The sequence below is a fragment of the Muntiacus reevesi genome, chromosome 1 (assembly GCF_963930625.1).
Source record: "Muntiacus reevesi chromosome 1, mMunRee1.1, whole genome shotgun sequence".
Classification (NCBI taxonomy): Eukaryota; Metazoa; Chordata; class Mammalia; order Artiodactyla; family Cervidae; genus Muntiacus; species Muntiacus reevesi.
Window position 1 is genome coordinate 225,653,464 of NC_089249.1, and position 18,929 is coordinate 225,672,392.

At 52.8% G+C, this 18,929-nt stretch overlaps 1 protein-coding gene across 4 annotated transcripts in view; it reads right to left on the reverse strand.

Annotated features, from left to right (window-relative positions):
• Positions 1-18,255: 18,255 nt before the first annotated feature.
• The window catches only part of TRPC7 (transient receptor potential cation channel subfamily C member 7), a 129,136-nt gene continuing 128,462 nt past the window's right edge, over positions 18,256-18,929 (reverse strand). For all 4 annotated transcript variants that reach the window (XM_065935504.1, XM_065935517.1, XM_065935516.1 and 1 more), the window contains one exon: positions 18,256-18,425. In XM_065935504.1, coding sequence (XP_065791576.1) covers positions 18,256-18,425 — 170 coding nt within the window. The remainder of the gene's footprint in view (positions 18,426-18,929) is intronic.

Here is an 18,929-nt window from a genome sequence, read left to right on the forward strand (position 1 = left end):
GGAGCCGAGAAATCTCTAGAAATGCTCATTTGTCCTCAGAGCTGGGGCTTTTCATCATCATATTGCATTTTGCAGAAGTAACACATGCAAGGCCTTGCAGCCTGTGATTGGAGGAGCTGGGACTTGAACCTGGACAGTGGGCTTCTGTGTCCACACACTGAACCAGGACTGTGGGCCACCTCCGATTTAGACCAGTCCCAGCAACCATGGTTCACAGACCTCCTCTTTCCCCAGGCCAAGCACTTGCTCCTCACGGCAACCTGTGAGACAGACATGCTAGCACCTCCATTTCTTCAAGGAGCAGGCTGCAACCTCGAGAAGCGGTGTCACCTTCCAAGGTCACATGGCTGGGTCTGGGCGCCAAGGAGCCTCAGACTTGGCAGCTTGAGCTCATCCACTCAGTCTTTTTTTTTTTTTTAATGGACTTAGAGTCTGTACTCATTTTGTTTTAATAATTGTATTTATTTATTTTTGGCTGTGCTGGGTCTTCACTGCTGCACGGGCTTTTCTCTAGTTGCAGAGAGCTGGAAGCACCCTCTAGTTGTGGTGTGCAGGCTTCTCACTGCGGTGGCTTCTCTGGTCGCCTGCGCTTCAGGGGATGCAGCACTCGGCCTCAGTAGTCGCTGCTCCCAGGCTCTAGAGCACAGGCTCGGTAGTAGTTGTGGTGGAGGGCTTTGCTGTTCTGTGGCATGTGGGATCTTCCCATCTCAGGAATCAAACCCATGTCTCCTGCACTGACAGGCAGATTCTTTACAACTGAGTCCCCGGGGAAGTCCCCACTCAGTCTTAAGCTGCTTTTTCTACTGAGAAAGTTAGCAAAGAGAGTATGGTCAAACTGCCTTTCCTTTTGGTAAAGTTGGAGGAGGTCTTTCACCCTTTTGGGTGGGGAGGGGGGTCCTTTGGTCCAAAAGTGGGCACTGTTTCTTTTTGGAAAGTTGTTCAGAGCCCTGGGAGGGCGGTCAGTTTCCCTGAATATTCCCCAGCAGGAAGTGAAACAAGACTGGTGCTGAGTAAATGCAGAGATGAAGTTTACACAGCTTTTTACACAGGCCAGAGTGACCTTCCATTAGGGAGCTTTGTGTGTACCCATACATTTAAGTCGGGAAAGATTATGAAGGGGCTCGGAAGTAGGCTTTGACAGGCAGAGGTCACAGGGCTGGGACCCCGGCAGGACCTCTTCCCCATTATGTGGTCACTGAGGGACACAGGCTCCCTCCCCGCTGGCCTGTCTGCCAAGAGACCAAGAGGCGATGGTGCCTTTCCTGCCGTGCTGGGGCTATTTGCTAGCTGTTTAATGGAAACTGCGGAACCCGCAAGCATTGCAGCCCCAGCATTTCATAAACTGTGCCTCTCCGGCCCTCTGTGCCTGGTGAAGCTGTCTTTTTTTCTTCCTCTTGCTAGGGGAACTGTTATTAAAGCACTCAGCATCCATCACCAAGAGGCTGGGGTGAAGATCAAGGCTGAAATGTTGCCGTCTGAAGTTGGAGTTCATTGCTGCCGGTGTGGGTCTCCCTGTGAATACTGCGTGTATTCAACTGCTGCGGACTGGCCTCCGCATCCTCCGTGAATGCTGGTGAAGCTGTTGCTCACAGACCTCTAATTCTAACTATCACCCCGGCAACGTTTGGTTTTGCTGTTTTGGTTTTGTTTTTGAGATGACTTTGGCAACTGTTGTGGTTGGTAACTGAGGTTGCTTTTTAGAACGTCCGTTTTAGGAACTAAATAACAAGTAGGCCAAGCCCAAGCTCTGAAATAAAGTGATTTTTCCCAATGGAAACAGGCAGCAGTGGGCTTGGAGAATGATCAGGCCAGGCCTTGCGAGGGCTTGCAGTCTGGTTTGTGGAGCGGGAAAACTGGAGGAAGGATGGGGAATGAGGGAGAGATGACTCTGGAAGGAGAGAGCTTACCGAAGGGATCGGATCCCAGAAAAGGGCATCTCTGCCTCTGTCCTCTGGTCCCACGGGCCTGCCGGTCTCTCAGGGTCAGAGGGTGGGATGGAGAGTCAGTGAAGCAGTTCCTGGGCTGCCTGGAACCTGACATGCAGGCTGGGGGTGCTGTCTCTGGCTCTGGTGGTGGGATGTCTCTGGATGTTTTTTGGACAGTCTCACTGGTTAGTCGGAGAAGGCACTCGCTCCCCACTCCAGTACTCTTGCCTGGAAAATCCCATGGATGTAGGGGCCTGGTGGGCTGCAGTCCATGCGGTCGCTAGGAGTCGGACATGACTGAGCGACTTCACTTTCACTTTTCACTCTCATGCATTGGAGAAGGAAATGGCAAACCACTCCAGTGTTCTTGCCTGGAGAATCCCAGGGACGGGGAAGCCTGGTGGGCTGCCGTCTCAGGAGTCGCACAGAGTCGGACATGATGAAGCGACTTAGAGGCAGCAGCACTGGTTGGTGCCTCAACAGCCTTCTCTTTGATCTCAGTGACATGTGACCTCACCTGCCTTTCTGGGTCCCTGGGTAGCCTCCAGCCAAGCGGATTCCAGTGACATAAGACTTGCAGGTTACTGGGACATGTTGCCATCCCTGGGGCCCCATCACCTAGACTCCTCTGGGAAGGTCAGGGGTTTGCCTGAAGGTGAAACTGAACTCCTGCTGCTGCCTGGCCTGGCCGGGTGTTGGATGAAGTCACCAGTTGGGTCACTGCATGCTAAGGAAAGACCACTGGTCTGGTCAAGGATGGGAAGCAGGCTGAAGCCAAGTTGGAGTCAGCATATGCCGAGAGGGACAAGACTGTTGTTTGAAATCAGTAACCAGCCTCAGGGACACCTGGGCTGCTGGGGTCCCGTGGTCCCTGTTCCGGTATCATGGCATGGGGTACTTGGCCTGTGAGGTTACACTTGGAGGGACACTGGGGCCCAGAAGTTGTGACAGGCAGCAAGGCTGGGTGGGTGTATGTTCAGTTAATGAAGAGGCACCCCAACCCACCCCACCTGTGGCACGTTGGAGAACTACTTCATGGAAGGGTCTGGAACTTGGTGAGGCCAGGGCAAACGAACTCGGTCAGGAAGGGCTGGCTGTTTTTTAATTGCATGTCCTAAGGTTTAGGATGCACTCGTCAAGTGGGACGCAGGATTATGTTAGATAGCACAGGGGTGTGATGTTAAACAACATTGAATCACACGATGCAAAAACTACTGTCTTGTAATCACCTTTAATTATTCTGATGATGGCAAGAAGAAACATCAATTTTGGTCCTGGGTCAGTTTGAATCCTCTGAGAAGCACGTGCAAGAAATTTACGGGTAGAAATGCCTGCGATGGAGAAAAGGCATGGGAGCTGGAGTCGCTGGAAGAGCTTTCGGTATCAGTGCAGGTCTGACACCTCTAAGAGGAGAGGGGGAAGGAAGGACTTGGTAAGAAGCACCTCTAACTAAAAATGTCTCATCCAGGCCAGTGGGGCGGTGGTGGTGGGGGGCATTGTCAGAAGAGCCCCGTCAGGCAAGATGTGTGCAGCTGTGTGTGCAGCGCTGGGCTCAGAGGATGGTTAAAGGGTCATCTGTCTGGGGCTGGGGCTGGTGAGCCTTTACACAGGGCTCCTGAGGCCTGGAGGAAGGGGCAGCTGCCAGGGTCGAGGTCCAGAGCAGACTCATCTCTCCTTGGAAAACCCCTGCCTAACCCCAGCCCTAGCTAACTCTTTCCCTCTGGGCTTTCTCCTGGGTGGGTGAGACCAGGCAGCCTCCAGCTGTTTTCTGATGGCTCTGATGGGTGCCTCAGATTCAGTCTTCCAAGGATGAGAGTTACACCCTCTGAGTCTGGGTCAAGGTCAGAGCCTAGGGTCTCAGCCAGACCCCCTTGAAGCCAGTGCTTTGTGTGGTTTTTGGTATCAGTTTATGCATGTCCTGGGCAGCCTATTGTGGCAGGATCTTTTCTCTCTAGTTGTCATTGGTGTTTCCACAGGAGTTCCTACTACCCCATGCTATCCTCTGTGGTCCATCCTTGGGGGCAGATACAGGTTTTGTGGAGCCTGCAGCTGTTACATCTTAGGGGCCCTCTCTGAGAACAACAGCACAAAATTAGATTTTAAAGTAAATATTTATTTAGAATGAGAAACTGAATCAAAAGAAATTTTAAAAAGCTGACCAAGATCTAAAAATACAAGAAAACAATCCAGACTGGCTTCTGGGGGTCATACCCTTCCATCCTCACATTCCTTGGTACCTGGTGTGGGGTGACAGCTCCATACAGGGTCCCCCCTCTGATCCTGCACCTTTGGGTCTAGACTCCAGTGAGCTGAGGTGGTGGGAGTGTTCCTGAGATCCCCAGTGGAGAGGGCTGACAGTACCTTGCTTCCAAAGTAACTGGCAACCCCTTAGTTACAGGTGCTAACACTTGGAGGAAATGTATTTCTAATTCAGCCTCCTCTTGGCTGGATCACCCAAATTTCCATGGTTTCTTCAGCACCACACCACCCGAGGAAAAATGTAACTGGGGAATTTGGAGGGGAAAGCAATAGTCTTAGCTGTCGCTTTTGCAAACTTTATAAACACACAACAGGTCAGCATGAGCTGGGCGGGGGCCTGAAGCTTAAGCTTCATAGCCTCATGGTAAACCCAGCTGAAGCCATCCTGAATGTGTCCCTTGCCAGAGGCGACCTGTTATCCTTAGATCTTGCCTGAGTCAGTGACGTACAGTGGTTCCTACTGAGCTTTTTGAAATAAAACTCATTCCCCTTAATTTTTATTCTGGTTGTAAAAGTAGTATTTGGGCATTACTGAGAAAATACAGACAAGGGTAAAGGAGACAGTGAAAGTCATCCTGGAATAAAACCAGTTGGCAAACAGTAACAATTTAGAATTTCACTCTTCTCCCAGCCCCTCCCAGGGGTTTGACATGACATTGATGTCGACAGGTTGGACCATCCAGACATCAGCATGTCATGGGCTTGCATAAAGTTCCTCCTTTCGGTCTGGTTGTTCTAGAACATTCTTGATTGCCAGACTCCATTACCTTTCCTACCCAAAGCCCTTTAAGGCTCAGATGAGGGCCCGACCAGTAGTTGTGGTACAGCTGGGGGTCTTGATGAGCTAGAAGCCCATTTTGGCTGCAGCACATTTGAGAGGGTGGGCAGGGGTCTCTGCTTGTTCACAGACCCAGATCTGTGAGCTGAAGGCTGGTCCTGCTTCCAACTCTGTATCTTCCAACCAGATACCTGGTATAGGGTGTGGGCAACAGTAGGGGCAGGGGATTTACCACCAAGGAAGAACTGGGAAGGGTCATTAGGCATAACCTCAGGGTTCAGGTGTGGCTGAGCCTTTGCCTGGAAGGTATAAGGGATGGCTCAGGTGATCTGTAACCCCACCCATGGCCGAGGGCAGCACCAGCTAGAAAGACTGGGTCTGAGTCAGCAAGAAACTCTGGGTTTGGGGCCTGCAGGGAGGCATGTCTCCAACTCCTATCATCAATATATCCTTTTCTTGGCTGCCCCAGAGTAAGCCTCCTGGGCAGCCTGCAGGGAGGCTGGGCTGGGGCTGGGGAGCTTCAGCTCACTGTGCCTCCAGATTCTGCTCCAGAATTGGGGTCCCAGGGGGGCATTGAGGGGCTGACTCTCCTCTCAGGGGTTGAGTCCCAGCTCTGCATGGACAGGCATGCCTCCCTACTACCCTCCCATCTCAAGGGCCAGGCTGCAGACCCGGTTCTCTTCTAGAGGAGACTCTTCCATGGTGGCGGGACCCTGGCAGCTGGTCTGGGCTTCCCACAGACCCTGTCTTCATGGACACAGATCCTAAAGTCACTTCCTAAGCTGACAGGAGGTGGGAAAGGAGAGACATCCTCTGACAACTTTTTCCATCCCTGGCTAGAATGAGGCAGAAAATCCAGGTTTACACAATTCTGAAGAGTATTCTTTCAGAAATAATTAGAAAATTATTTCTAAAAGATTATTCCTAATTTCCATAAAAAGATAATTAAGTTTTCATTTTTTTCTTCCAAAGTTTTAACAAAACAAAACAAAAGAACAACTAGGTTTCTCTCTCATGAAAGTCCTGGGGATCCCAGTTATCTTAATTTTGGAAAAGTCCCTCCCTACCGCCAGTCACTCCCGTTCTACCGCTGCCCCTCAGGCAGGACCCAGGGGATGTGGGAGATGGCTTTCATTTCTCACCTGTCCTTCCACCTCTGGGCGGTGTCATCTTCTCCAAGATTCTGGTCAGAGACCATGGGCAGAAGGAACCAAGGATGTGGGGTCAGGCCAGAGAAAGGGCCCCTGCCTGAAGAAACAGCACATTGGTCAGGAAGAAATCTGAGAGAATGTCCTTGACGGCGAGGGAGGGATGATTATGTCCATGGCCTGATTCATGAGGAAATATGATTATTTTAAAAAAAAGTTTTAAGTGAGAGAACTGACACTGTCCTTTAAGTGGCATTTTTTTAAAACCTAAATTAGAAACTACATTAGCATTGCCATTTGATGCTGAGGCGCAAGAAATTTGACCTGTTCCTTCCCTGGCGCTCAGGCTCCCAGGTCAGAAGTTAGGGGGTCTCTATCTGGGAAGGTTTCTCCTAGGGAGTCATGTGTGGTCCCTATACCCCAGTGCTGCTGGGGAAGGGGCTTCTCCCACCACTCCCTAAGGAGACAGCCTGCATGCTCTCTGTGAGATGGGAGACGTGGGCTGGATGACTGGGCATCATCTGGCCCCTCTTTGAGAAAGCCTTTGAAAATAACACCCCCCAAGATACAGTGTTGAGTGGGTTTTCTCAACTGGAACCAAAGAGAGAAAACAGGAAGATGCATGGGAGTGTTAAGAGCACTTGAGATACGCCAGTCCCCCGTCCAGCCTGGCTGGGCCTCGAGTTCATCTGCCCAGGCAAGATTGGCAGTGGTGTTCTCGAGAGACCCACTCTGTTTCTCCTCATGGTGCCCCTTCTCCCCAAACCCTTCTGAATCACCTGGGAGCTTTAAAAATGCAGGTCCTGGCCTCAACCCCAGAGATCTGAATCTAGCCTTTGGAGCTGGGAGTGTGTGTGTGGGTGCAGGCGCATGTGTGTTTGTGTGTGTGTGTGTGTGTGTGTGTGAGAGAGAGAGATGTCCTCAAGCGCTGACCAAGGCGCCCCCCTGCGTGTCCTGACACCGGTGATCCTTGGGAGGCAGATGGCAGTCAGACTGTCCAACATGAACTGCCTCAGGGAGTGGATGACAGATTTAACAAAGGAGTCAAATGATCGGCTTTTGGGTTTCAGAAGTGGAGGCCTGGTTAGGTTTGGAGTAAGACATGATGAGGAAGGGGAAGGCTGTGGCCAGCGCGCATGGTGCCTTTGGGTGAACTGTAAAGAGGTGTCTTTCTTCTTGGCGGGGCAAGGGCAGATTTTAGCCTCTGAGAGAGCCCTCACCCACAGCAGGCCACACACACACACACACACTGCTCTGCCATGTGGGGGTATTCCTGTGCAAAGGCAGATTTCCCCATCCCTAAAATTGAGAGATCTCCTTGATCTTGGGGCAGGGTCTGGTCAAAGGTGAGATGAGCAGAGCTGGTGGGGCGATGAGGTGCTTAGATGTTTGGTGGGTCCCTGGGAGGGGGCACGGGGCCACTCTGCTTTGGAACAGAGGACAGAAACCCAGATAGTTTTGGGGAGCAGAGGGAGAGACCAGATAGCTTTCTTAGGTAGAGCTCTAGGGAGGAGGCAGAGGCCCCAGGATGTGGACGGCTCCCCAGCCCCACCGGGAGCGAGGCAGCAGAATGGCTCCTGAGAGCTCACCTTAGCACCCTGTGGAGGAGCCGGGGGTGGAGTGTGGGGCACAGCTCGCTTCCTCCGGCTCCACAGTGGCTTGGAGACTGTGGAGGGCTTGCGTGCCCGTGCTCCGAGAAGGCCACGAGAGTGGCAGGAGGTATCTGAGGCCGGCTTTTGGACGGGAATGAGGGTCTGTGGAGCAGTGACTTGCAGGACTGACCTTTCAGAAGCAGAGAGAACAGTGGCGGTGGACAGAGGACCACCCATCTTCAGCTGCAGAACTGAGCGCCAGGACCATAGGTGTGGGGACTCAGGACCGAGACTTCTGTCACTTCAGGGGACAGAGCCTCACAGAGATCAACTAATGGGAAAATAGCATGACATTCTAACCCGCTTGAGTTTGTGGATTAAGAATGATAGACTATGCAAAGAAAATCATAAGTAAATACCTCCTAATAATGATCTCTGCATGGTAGGACTAAGGGCAATTTTCATTTTCCTCTTTTTGAGTGCTGCAGCTTTGAAAATTTCTCCAGTGACCGTGTTTGCTTTTTAAATGAGAATAATAATTTTTTTGAAAACACTAACTTGCTTTTTTCCCTCTCTCTCTTCTCTGGGGTTCTCAGTCCTTAAGTGCCTCATCCATCATGCTTACTTCCAACCCTCTGACCTCCCCTCCTTGCCTGGGCCTGGTAGACACTGGCTGAAGGTGGGGCTGAAGTCTAGGAAGGCAGTGGTTCTAGTCGGGAGTCCTAGAGTCATGATGACACTGATGATATCACCACCAAGGACACTTTTCAGTCTTCTCTGCAGCCATTTAAGAGGGTAGCGGCCAGGGATGTGGGGGGAGAGATGCTCTCTGCATTTTTCTGCCTTGGAGAGTCTGTCTCTCCTCCCCTAGGCAGGTTCAGGCTGAGCTCTGCTGAGCCAGACAGTGTGGGCTGGGCCTCTGCACTGTCCAAGCTCCCAAGTAGCACTCTGTCCCAAAATCTGCTCCTCAGGCCCCTCCGAGCCCTTGCTCAGAGTCTCACTCTGAAACTGCAGGCAGAAAAGGCCCATGCAGGCCAATCAGGCCACTTCAAGAGAAAGGGAGATGATTACAAGCCAGTGGGGCCAGTTAAGGCATCCCCGCCTGAGAGGGGGGCGTGGATGAAAATAGAACGGAGGCAGGAGAGGGGGTGGCTTAGTGAGCTGGAGCGCGAAACATGCTGATTATTAAAGAGCGAATTACCTGGGTCTAATTACGAGTGCACTTAAACATCACATTGCCTCCTGATACACAACGGAAGTGGCTCAGATTCTATCACGAAGAGTCAGAAAGGGTGATAAAAATAAAAGATGGATCTCAGCCCTGTGTCCTTCTCCTCTCTTCCTTCCTGCCCATCATTAGTTGTGGTAGGAAGAGGAATGCCCACCCCCCAGCTGACTTGCTCAGCCTGGTGGAAGCTTGGAGCTTTCTCCCTGTCCTCTGTTGGCAGAAACTGCCTACACAGGGATGGCAGAGATGGCACGATGAGGCGTCCCTCCCAGGCGGTCCAATGCCAGGACATCCAGGAAGCTTGCTGTCCTCACTGGGGCAGGTTGTGAGCTCAGAGTTCTGCTCTCTTATACCAGGTGGAGCCTGACGTCCCAGGACAGAAGGGGAAGGGACCCTGCCTGTGGCCCTGTGCAATCATGACATTTCCTCACTTCCAGGAAACTGGAGACCAAATCCAAACGAGGGCATCCCTGGAGAAGGTTATTACTCCATCCCTTGTCAGTGTTTCTGGTCCCTTGATTGAGTTTTCACTTTGTAATAATGCTGTTTATAATGGTTATGCAGCAGAAGATAGAGTGGTGTTGAGCTCCTCATCCCTACTCTGTTTCTTAGTGCCTGCAATGTTTTATCCCCACCTTCTCTACATGTCCAAATCTTACACATCTTCCAAAGCTGGATCAGTCCCGCCTCCTTGGTGCAGACCAGAGAGCTAGGAAGAGCACTGGATCATGTGTCCCGGCCCCATTCCTACTGCCCATCATTCAGGTAACTTGATAACCATGTTGTCTGGCAAGGGGACTTCTGTGACAGTGTCCTTCACACTCGGCCATCAGAGTCACCCAGGAGCATCTTAAAACACAGATTCCTAGGCTCCACTCCCTGTCTGTCCATCTACATTATCAGCGAGTATCCTGGGGAATGCTGAGGCAGGCACTGAGAAATGCCCTGCAAAGTGTGTCCCTCCCACCCCAGGCTGCCAAGGACAGGGCTTCTACACGTGTTGTCCAGCTGAAGGGCGCCCCTCCCATTCACCTGTGTTCTTGGGCACCCACTCTGTACCCAGTCCCATTTACTGGGCTCGGGGCCCCCTGCGGTTAAACTTCCACTCAAGGGGGCCCTTGCATTACATAAGCTCTTTCTATGCAAATAGGGTAACAAATCCTGCCCTGCCCACCTGGCTGGATTGTTGTTTTAATTAAGTGAGACCAGGGATGTGAAAGTGCTCTGAGAGCTATAAGATTGGGAATCAAAGGCAGAGTTATCTATGCCCACTAGGCAATGATTCACTGACTGCCTTGTGACATTTCCTCTGCACAGGCCACCACACTTATTAAAAATCTCACAAATCTACTTAACTGCTCCCAGCTGAAGGCTTGGCTTTGTTGAGTGGCTGCATTCAGCTTGTTCAGCAAAGCCTGCCTCCTTCCACAAGATGGCCAGGGCTGTTTTCTAGGTTTTCTATTGGTGGATAGAAACAGGATTTCATCCCAGGAGGGGCAAAACTAATCCTGGTAGTTGGGAATCCTTGCTGTGGCTTCATTAACACCTGCTGACTTTCATTCTTGGGCGGTTGACTGAGGCCCCAGGAGTAAGTCATTCTCTTGAGATGGATGGGTACGGTTCCTCTCCTCTGGTGAGGGGTCCAGGCTGCAGTACCTCTGTTTGAGTTATCTGTTGCTTGGGTGAGATGCCATCTCAAAACTCAGAGTCCTAAGGCAACACTTTATTGTTTCCCGTGATTCTGTGGTTGACAGGCTTCAGCTGGGCGGTTCTGCTCCCGGGGCAGACCCCCTCCCCTCCAGCTGGGCGCTTGACCCCAGTGGAGAGGCCCAGAGGCCTCTTGTTCTCTGGGCTTCTGAGCTGTGCAGCCGAGCTTCTCTGTGAGGGCAAACCCATGAGCACGGGCTTATGGAGCCACGGCTGGTGTGGAACTGGCTGCCCCGAGTCACAGGACCAAGCCTGGTGTCCACACGGGAGGCGGGTAAGCAAAGGCCGGCGTCCCCAGAGGCGTATGTCCTGGGGTCCCTGATTGCTCATTCTCCACAACCTCACTTTCTTTCTCGGGAAGTCGCCCCAATACGTGGTGGAGCAGGGCAGCAGCCAGGCCTGGGTTCACCTGCCCTCTTTCCGCCGGCATCAGTGCTGCTGGGCTTGGAGGCCTGGGGTGAGACTTGGGGGAGGTTACGGACTCCCCTCCTGTGGTCTGTGTCAACGGTATCTTCTGTCCCTGGGCGACCACAGCCTGCAGGGAGGAGCTTCAGAGGCCTGGCAGGTAAGCAGTGTCTCGGAACCTTCCCCGCTGCAGTAGCGCAGCTTCACACACGCGGCCTCTTTCTGGGTGTAGCCTCCAGAGGGGCCTGTGGGAGCCCAGCACAGGTTCCCAGGCGCCATGAAGATGGAGCCACAGACACGGTCGCTCTCCACATCTGCTTGGGTTGCCTCAGGTCTCCACCGCCAGGGGACCCACGTGGCAGTATGCATGGGGCTCTGCCTCTGCCTCCTCTGGCCAGAGTACTAGGGGCTTGGGCCCAGACCATTCTCCCCTACAGATACCTCTCATCATGTCTCTGACTGAGTGGTGGGCACCAGGGATAACCAGTGGAGGTCTTGGCATGCCTTGGGTCGCTTCAGAGTTGTAGGTGTCTGGCCGGAACCCTGTGGGTAGACGCGTACCGGGGCTGTGTAGGGGCTGAGCGCTCCCTTGGTTTCCTCATTTTCTGTGCTTTTGTCTTAAACCAGCAGCTCTGTTTTCTGGAAGAGGTCCCTTCTGTTTCACCTCAGGCTGACTCTTTCATGTCATATGTATGCGGGGAGAGGATAGATGGGAAGGTCTTTAAGAATCAGCAAAATGGCATTTCTACCCTTTGGGAGAAAAACTGAGGATGTGTCCAGAGTGACTAGAATACTGATCCGTACCAGCCTTCCCCTTGCAGCCTCAGCACAGTGGGAATCGTTCAGCTTTGAGCTGGTGCCCGGGGACCTGGAGGCTCAGAAGTGGAGGGGGTCATCACAAGACACTCTGGCCCCCAGACCCAGGGCCTTCGCCGAGGCCCCAAATGCATATTCTGTTCACGGTGCTGGTGACAGACAGTGATGATGCTGGGAGCACCTTTATGTGAAGACGCGTCTGAAAAAGCAGCTAGGTATGTGTGTGTGTGTTTTTTATCCCCCCAGAACATTCACCTTCAGCCAGGCTGCACAGGCCTTGGGGGCTTCTAATTTAGTTTGGCAGGCTGGGGAGCCACCAGAGACTCTACTTTGCTGGAGTGGCTGTCTTGTGATTGATTCGAGCTGAGAATGAAACCCTGCGGCTCTGCTCTGTTCTCTCACTGAAATGATCAGGAGTTACTTCCTCCCTCAAGGAGACTGACCCAGCTGGGGTCTGGGGCGGCCACAGCTCCCCCAGCACCACCGGTCCAAAAGCTCTCACCAGTACAGATGCTGGGCTTCATGCTATTCTCCATGATCTAAGCTCGCCAAAAGCAGGGCCGGTCCCCCACGTCCAACATTCAGTGGTATTGATGCCTATGTCACTCGAGTGTCCACTTCACCAGCCTGTACCTACAAATAAAGCTACATTTCCTATTTACAGCAGGAACCTCGTCAGCTACAAACTGGTCGTCATCAAACTGTTTGCTGGTTATTTGCGGGTCTGAGTGGTAACTGCCTCCCAGACAAGGGTGATAAGTGTAGTCACCATCTCTTCTCCCTTGTCTCCCTTTCTGCTTTGCCCTCCCCACTTGGCCCTCCCACTATGCACTGCTGGCAAAGCTGTTGAGAGGCGCCCCACTGGGGCCACTGTCCACCACAGAAGTGCCCAGGGTATCAATTCTGGATCCTTCCAGAGCGAAGCCTGGGCAGAGCAGAGAAATGGGTCCTCTCCCAGTCCTGAGTTGCACCCATCTCCTGGCCACCAGAGCAGCCAGTAGATCTTGGGGTTTCACTCTTGAAGAGTTTAGCCAGCCTGATGCCATCACCCACTGTCCAGAGCGTCACAGAGTCTCAAGAGGAACAATCCTGGTAGTTTCTGGCCCTTGCTCCTCTAACTGCAGAATTGCAAAACAGCCCTGGGGGGAGGGTGGGACAACTACATCCTAGAGTTCTTTCTGTGTTTATCAGGATTCTGAGGATGTAAATAATGCCCAGAAACCCAATGCAAACTGGCCTCAACAAAAATGGAACTTTATATGGCACCAAAGGGCTCAGGTGGTAAAGCGTCCACCTGTAATGCAAGAGACCCAGGTTGGATCCCTGGGTCGGGAAGAGCCCCTGGAGTAGGAAAGGGTAACCCACTCCAGTGTTCTTCCACAGAGAATCTCATGGACAGAGGAGCGTGGAGGGTTACAGTCCATAAAGTCGTGGAGAGTTGAACATGACTGAGCGACTAACCACCCATGCACAAAGTTGAGAAGGCTCCTGGAACAGGCCCCCAGGTGTAGGAAAAACTGCAGGAAGAGGGCATCAGGGCGAAAATGTGGCACAGCTCCGCTCTCCACCTTTCCTCTCTTCCCTTCCCTCTTTTTTTCTCTTCTTCCCCACCTCCCTCTGACCTTTACTTCTTCCATCTCCTTAATTTCTCATCTCTGACCTCACTGGCAGACAGCCTGTCTCTGTGTGGGGGGAGAAGTGTCTACCGGAGTCCCAGATTCACATTCTCCTGTTCAGCAACCTTACTGGGAGAAAGGAGCTCTCCTTCCCAGTGTGCACACGGATACCAGTGTCAAGGCAGGCATGTGATCGCCCTGCTCGGGGATGCACACGGATATCAGTGTCAAGGCAGGTGTGTGATCGCCCTGCTCAGGGCTGTGTTGGATTCAGGGGCACGGGGTCCTCTGGTGGGTTGGGTTGAGGTTAGGGTGAGATCTGCTTCCAGCCAAAGAGGGGGTCATGGCCAGTATGAAGCCTGCACGGCCCTGCCCTTCCCTGCCCTGCATCTGCCTGCCCCCCTTCCTCACCCTTACCCACCAGCACACAGGGCCCTGGAGGTGGCTATGTGGAAGGGGCTCAGTTAGAAGCTCTGTGTACTGTGAGTGCTGAGTCTGCACCCAGACACCTGAATGGGTCCTGGCATGCTTTTCTTTGGATATATGAGGGCTTCTTTGGCCTTCTGCTTCTCCAGTGCACTGCAGGGGTAGGCAGGCCATTGGCCTGGGGGTGTGTAGGATCAGTGCCGTGGGACCACGGCCTCGCCTGTCAGCGGGCACAGCTGATGGGCTGCTGGGCCCAGTTATACCTGATGCAGATGCCCTGAGGCCGTGGAATCCACACTTTTTAATCATACTGTAGTGAGAGTGCCCTCCTCCCTGCCTTGCTTGCCTGGGGGAGCCCCGTCCTTGCCCCTCCTCCTCCTGCCTCCCTGGGTGCCCAGGTGGGGCACGTGGGCAAGGACATGGCCTTCCGGCTGTGGTCCCATCTCTACAGCCAACTTGTCCTCCACAGACAGGGCCAAGCTGCCTCAGCCTCTCAGCTCTCAGACCCTCCCCTCCGTCCCTCTCACGCCCCTTCTGGATGGGGAAGAGTCCTGACTCCTCAAATACCACTTCTTTCAAATTTTTTATTCTTCCTTCAATCCTCTCCTTTCTTTAAAGACTCAGGCCTTTGGGAACCCAAGCCCTGGACACCTTTCTTTTTTTTTTTCTTCTCTGGTCATTTTCTCCCTAAAGTGCAGGTCATGGGCCATCCCTGTGGCTTGACTGTGGTGGGGAAGCAGAGGGAGAAAGCTGGGGCATTCTCCAGCGAGGCGGCCTCTGCTCCCAGGCAGGGAGGAGGCCGGGGACCTGGGGTGCTTGCTGTGTCTGCAGGGAGGGTGGAAGGGGCTTTGCTCCTTGGTTAAGCAGCCTGGGCTGATTGACATCCGGGTGCTCCTCCTAGAGTCCCTCCCCTCCACTAGTTCACCCTTCAAGGGATGAGGGGACAAGATGGGATAAACATAGAACGGGGCGTGGCCTCCCTGCCCCGGCGGAATCGGAGCTCCTGTCAGCCTCCAGGAGCCTGAGCTCTACCCTTTACATAAGCATTAATGAACACGTTGAGGAGTGACAGGCGCTGGGGCTGCTGCTTATTTTTAACCAGACACCGAGCGGGACAAGGTGTCTCAGCCTCCTCCAGGCAAGCAGACCTGAAGGTGTCTTGTCAGGGGCTCCCCAAGCCCGGGGCTGCTGGGAGCAACTTCTGCAGAGTCACACCCGTGTTAGGGAGTCTCCCCGGGCCTGAGCGCTACTGGCCAGTTTTTCATCTCCGGGGCCTCAGTGGGACGGGGGGAGATGCTCTGTGATGGGCAGAGGGGGCCGGCTGTGCTTTCTCAAGTGTGTGAGCTCTCGTCCTTCAGGAATAGCTTTGGACACTAATTGCGGGTTTTTGCCCAGGAAATGTTACTAGGATCTGTCACGTCCTACTAGGAACCATCAGATGGTGACAAGTCGCTGGAGAACTTGCTGCTTAACCACTGGTTACCCGGAAGCCTGGACAGGGCTACGTCTCCCGAGCCCCACATGCTCAGGTTACAAGCATACACTAAAGTCACAGAAATCTGAAGTCACAACTGCACGGGGACGGGTCGGGCACTTTGGGAAGGGTGGGTCTAGGGGCTCTTGGGTTCTTTCTTCTCCTCTCTGTCCCTGTGCCCTTCTCAGACTCCATTCCTCTGCCTCCTGTTTCATTTTTCCAAGAGCTGCTTCTCCTGCCTGGCTAGCTCCATAGGAGCCAAGGAACTGGGGGAAAGTGAGGGAAGTTGTCAGTGCCTGGAAAACCACTGCACGCCTGCCCCTGGCTCCGGGTTGATGGCTCCGCCAGCCCTTGGTTCCCAGGCCTCTCCAGCAGCCTTCTATGTAAGAGATGGCCCTCCCCCCCCCCTTGCCCCCACGAATCCGTTGGGTCCATTGAATCCTCTCCTCTGGCAACCACAAATCTGTTCCTGGATTACCATCACCCCCAGATGTGGCAGCCAAAGCCTAACGGGTGCTGCTAGTTTTCCTTCCCAGTTTTCAATTACTCAGTGGGGCTTGTTTTCCTTTTATCTCCCGAAGGGGCGCATTGGAGACTTAGGTTTGATAGGAAAAGGGCATCCCAGGATTTGAAAATGGGGTTGCTGGCTGTTGCTGGTAGAAGGCAGATAGGGAAATTGCATAATGCATCTTAAAATGTTGATTAGCATTTTGAAGTCAATCCGTGCAGTAACTGAAAGGAAATCATCCCTGAAAGTGTTGGTCATTTGTACCCACGGTTGGGAGGCTGATGTGCGTGGTGGGAAGAGTAATTTATGTATCCTCCTCTGGACACACACATGCCCCATCCTTGGTACTTGTCTGGGGACTTGGGAAATTCTACTGAAGGAATTCAGTCCTCATCTGCAGGCTTTGAGGGCTAGGGATGAGCATTTGAGAAAAACCTCAGGTATTCTCTCCATAACGACACACATCACAAAGACAAGCTCCTGATTTGATGAGAACTTCAGGACTGGCAGGTTCTTTGAAATCCATTCAAGGACCTCACATGGCCCCCAGGTAGAAAACTCCTGGAGCAGAGTTCACGTCTGTAAGGGCCCCTGCACACACAGATAACCCTGGTCCCTGTTGGGTGCCTGTGTATCCTTCTTGCTGAGGGTTTTCTTGCCTGGAAGGCCTGGGTTGGAGTCACATTTCAGGACAGCTTCTCTCGTCACCCATGCTGGCTGCCAAGGGGCAACAAATGCAAACTTTCTCCCCACCCCCACCTCCCAGCCCCTTAGAAATGGGGATGATTTAGCAAAACTGGGCCTGTTATTCCTTATGGCAACAATTAGCTGGGCTGGGTGTCCACGCCCACTTGAGGTAGGCTGTGGCCGGCTGGGTTGTCACAGCCTCTCCCTGACACCTCAATGCTGGAACTATTTCAGTTCTCTCTATCACACCATTTGGTCTGCATTGTTCTTAGAGCAGGCGTAAGTAAACAATTTATCTCTGAAGATATACTGCATATCACAGAACACAAGCCCCTCATACATATACATATAGGAAACATTCATAGTCACACACGTATGCACACACCCTGGGTATCTGCAAGGCATCTGAATTTGAGACCTTGATCCTCTCCCTCTTCATAGGGTTGTTGTGAGTGTTCAGTGGACGGATGCCTGCAGAGTCCTCAGCACAGTGCCTGGTACTCAGCAAGTGCTCACTCAATACAACCAGCTGGTGTTATTAGTAATAAGTAAGTGATTCTTCCCGCCCAGCAGCATCTTCTCCAGCCAGCGCAGACTGGGCGTTGCTCAGGACCGGGGCGCCCTCTGGTGGCTACTGTCTTTACTCACACGTCAGGTCCCTTTAGAAAGATTTGGGCTCCTTTCACCCAGATCCCCTCCCCTGCCACTCAAGGGGAGAGGGGGAGAGGTAGGGTGGGGGAGATTGTTCCACTTTCCTCATCATTTCCTTTGTCTCCTGACCTCGGCGAGCTTGGAGGTCACTAGGTCTGGGGACAGGAAGAGATGCTTGGCGGTGGGGGTTCCTGGCTGCATGATTCCCCTGGGATTGCCCCCCTCTCACCTGCTCATTCTCTTTCCAGGGCAGCCCCGCTCTGTGGACGCCCAAGGCCGCCTCCAGAGAGGACGCCAGACAGCGGGAGGGCAGTGCATCCACAGAGTCTCCCCGGGCTATTATGAGGTAATTTTATTTCTTTCCATTTCAGGTAAAAATAGTAAATACAAGATAATTTTCATAAAGGTAAAAATACATCATTTGGATTTTGTTGTTGTTCTCTGAACAGTGCTACCTACAGTACAATTTTTGATTTAGGATTTTTAAACTTTTTTTTTTTTTTAATATAAACAAATAGAACTATTTTGCTAGTAGGCTATCTGTGTTCTCATCTGGCACTTAAGAATAGATCACAGGTCACCGCCCGGTTCTTCTGGGTGTGTGGGTCAGGGGAGGGAGTGAGCAGGGGTGTGTGGGGTGAGGTGGTTTGTCTTCTTGCACACAGACAGCACGGCGGTCTGTGTGCGGTGGGAGGGCACGAGTGTGCATCCGAGATGGCCTTTTCCTGCACTGGCCACTGGGATGTATGCCCCTATGACTGGGCTGAAGGTGTCCCCACGTGTCAGGGGGCCACTTCCTCCATTCCTCCTGTGGTCGAGTTTCTCACCCAACAGCCTAGATTCATGATCATTCTGGGTCCAGGCAGGCCGCTGGGCTGCAGATGCCAGCAAGGCTGGTCAGGACGGAGCCAGTGGGTTCCCTTAGAGTCCTAGAGGAGTGGGCCAGGGCCCCTCCCAACCAGGGCTGGTGGCCAGGGCATCCCACCTGGCCTTGGAATGCTGGTAGAAGTCACAGGTGCCGATGGATGCAGGCTGCTAAATGTCTTTGCCCTTGTTCACCCTCAGGTGGTCTTTGTTTAAGTTCTTCCCAAACTTCTCACTGAGTTGTTGGATGAGGTCGGCCAGCTCTCCAGTAGCTTGAGATTTCTCTTCAAGGAGCTCATAGCGCAGGCTGGAGATATCTTGCTTGATTTCCTTCAGTTCGCCTGCAAGGACAGGAGATTTCGGTGAGTATGAGCCTGCAGAAGGGGCTCACCCTAGAGGCATTTGAGGCTTGCCTTCTTCCAGCAGAATGTCAGGCTACTGATCCAGCCCCCCAGGGTGGAGGTGAGGTGACGGGAGGTCTGTTTCGACCTAAATCCCACCCAGCTCCTCCCACTAAAGGACATGTTCGTCCGCTGAAGACCCTTCTCCCATTCCTGGTCAAGCTCTCCCTGAAGGGTTTGAGGTAGACAGAGGAATCAAGATCAGGGTGAACTGCTTGCACCTGTTTTATCACGATAGAACGTTAGTCTTGGAGCCATTAAACGCAGATTTTAAGACTCTGAGCGGCACCCTTGTTAATTTTAACATTTCTTTCTCATCATGCTTCATGTTTTGTCTTGTCATCATTATTTGCAGGGAGGAGGAACTCCCAGGCATCTGAGGGAATCATCTCGGCTGATCAGTGGCCATGGCTGTGGAGCCAGGCAGCCTCGCAGGAGCAGGGT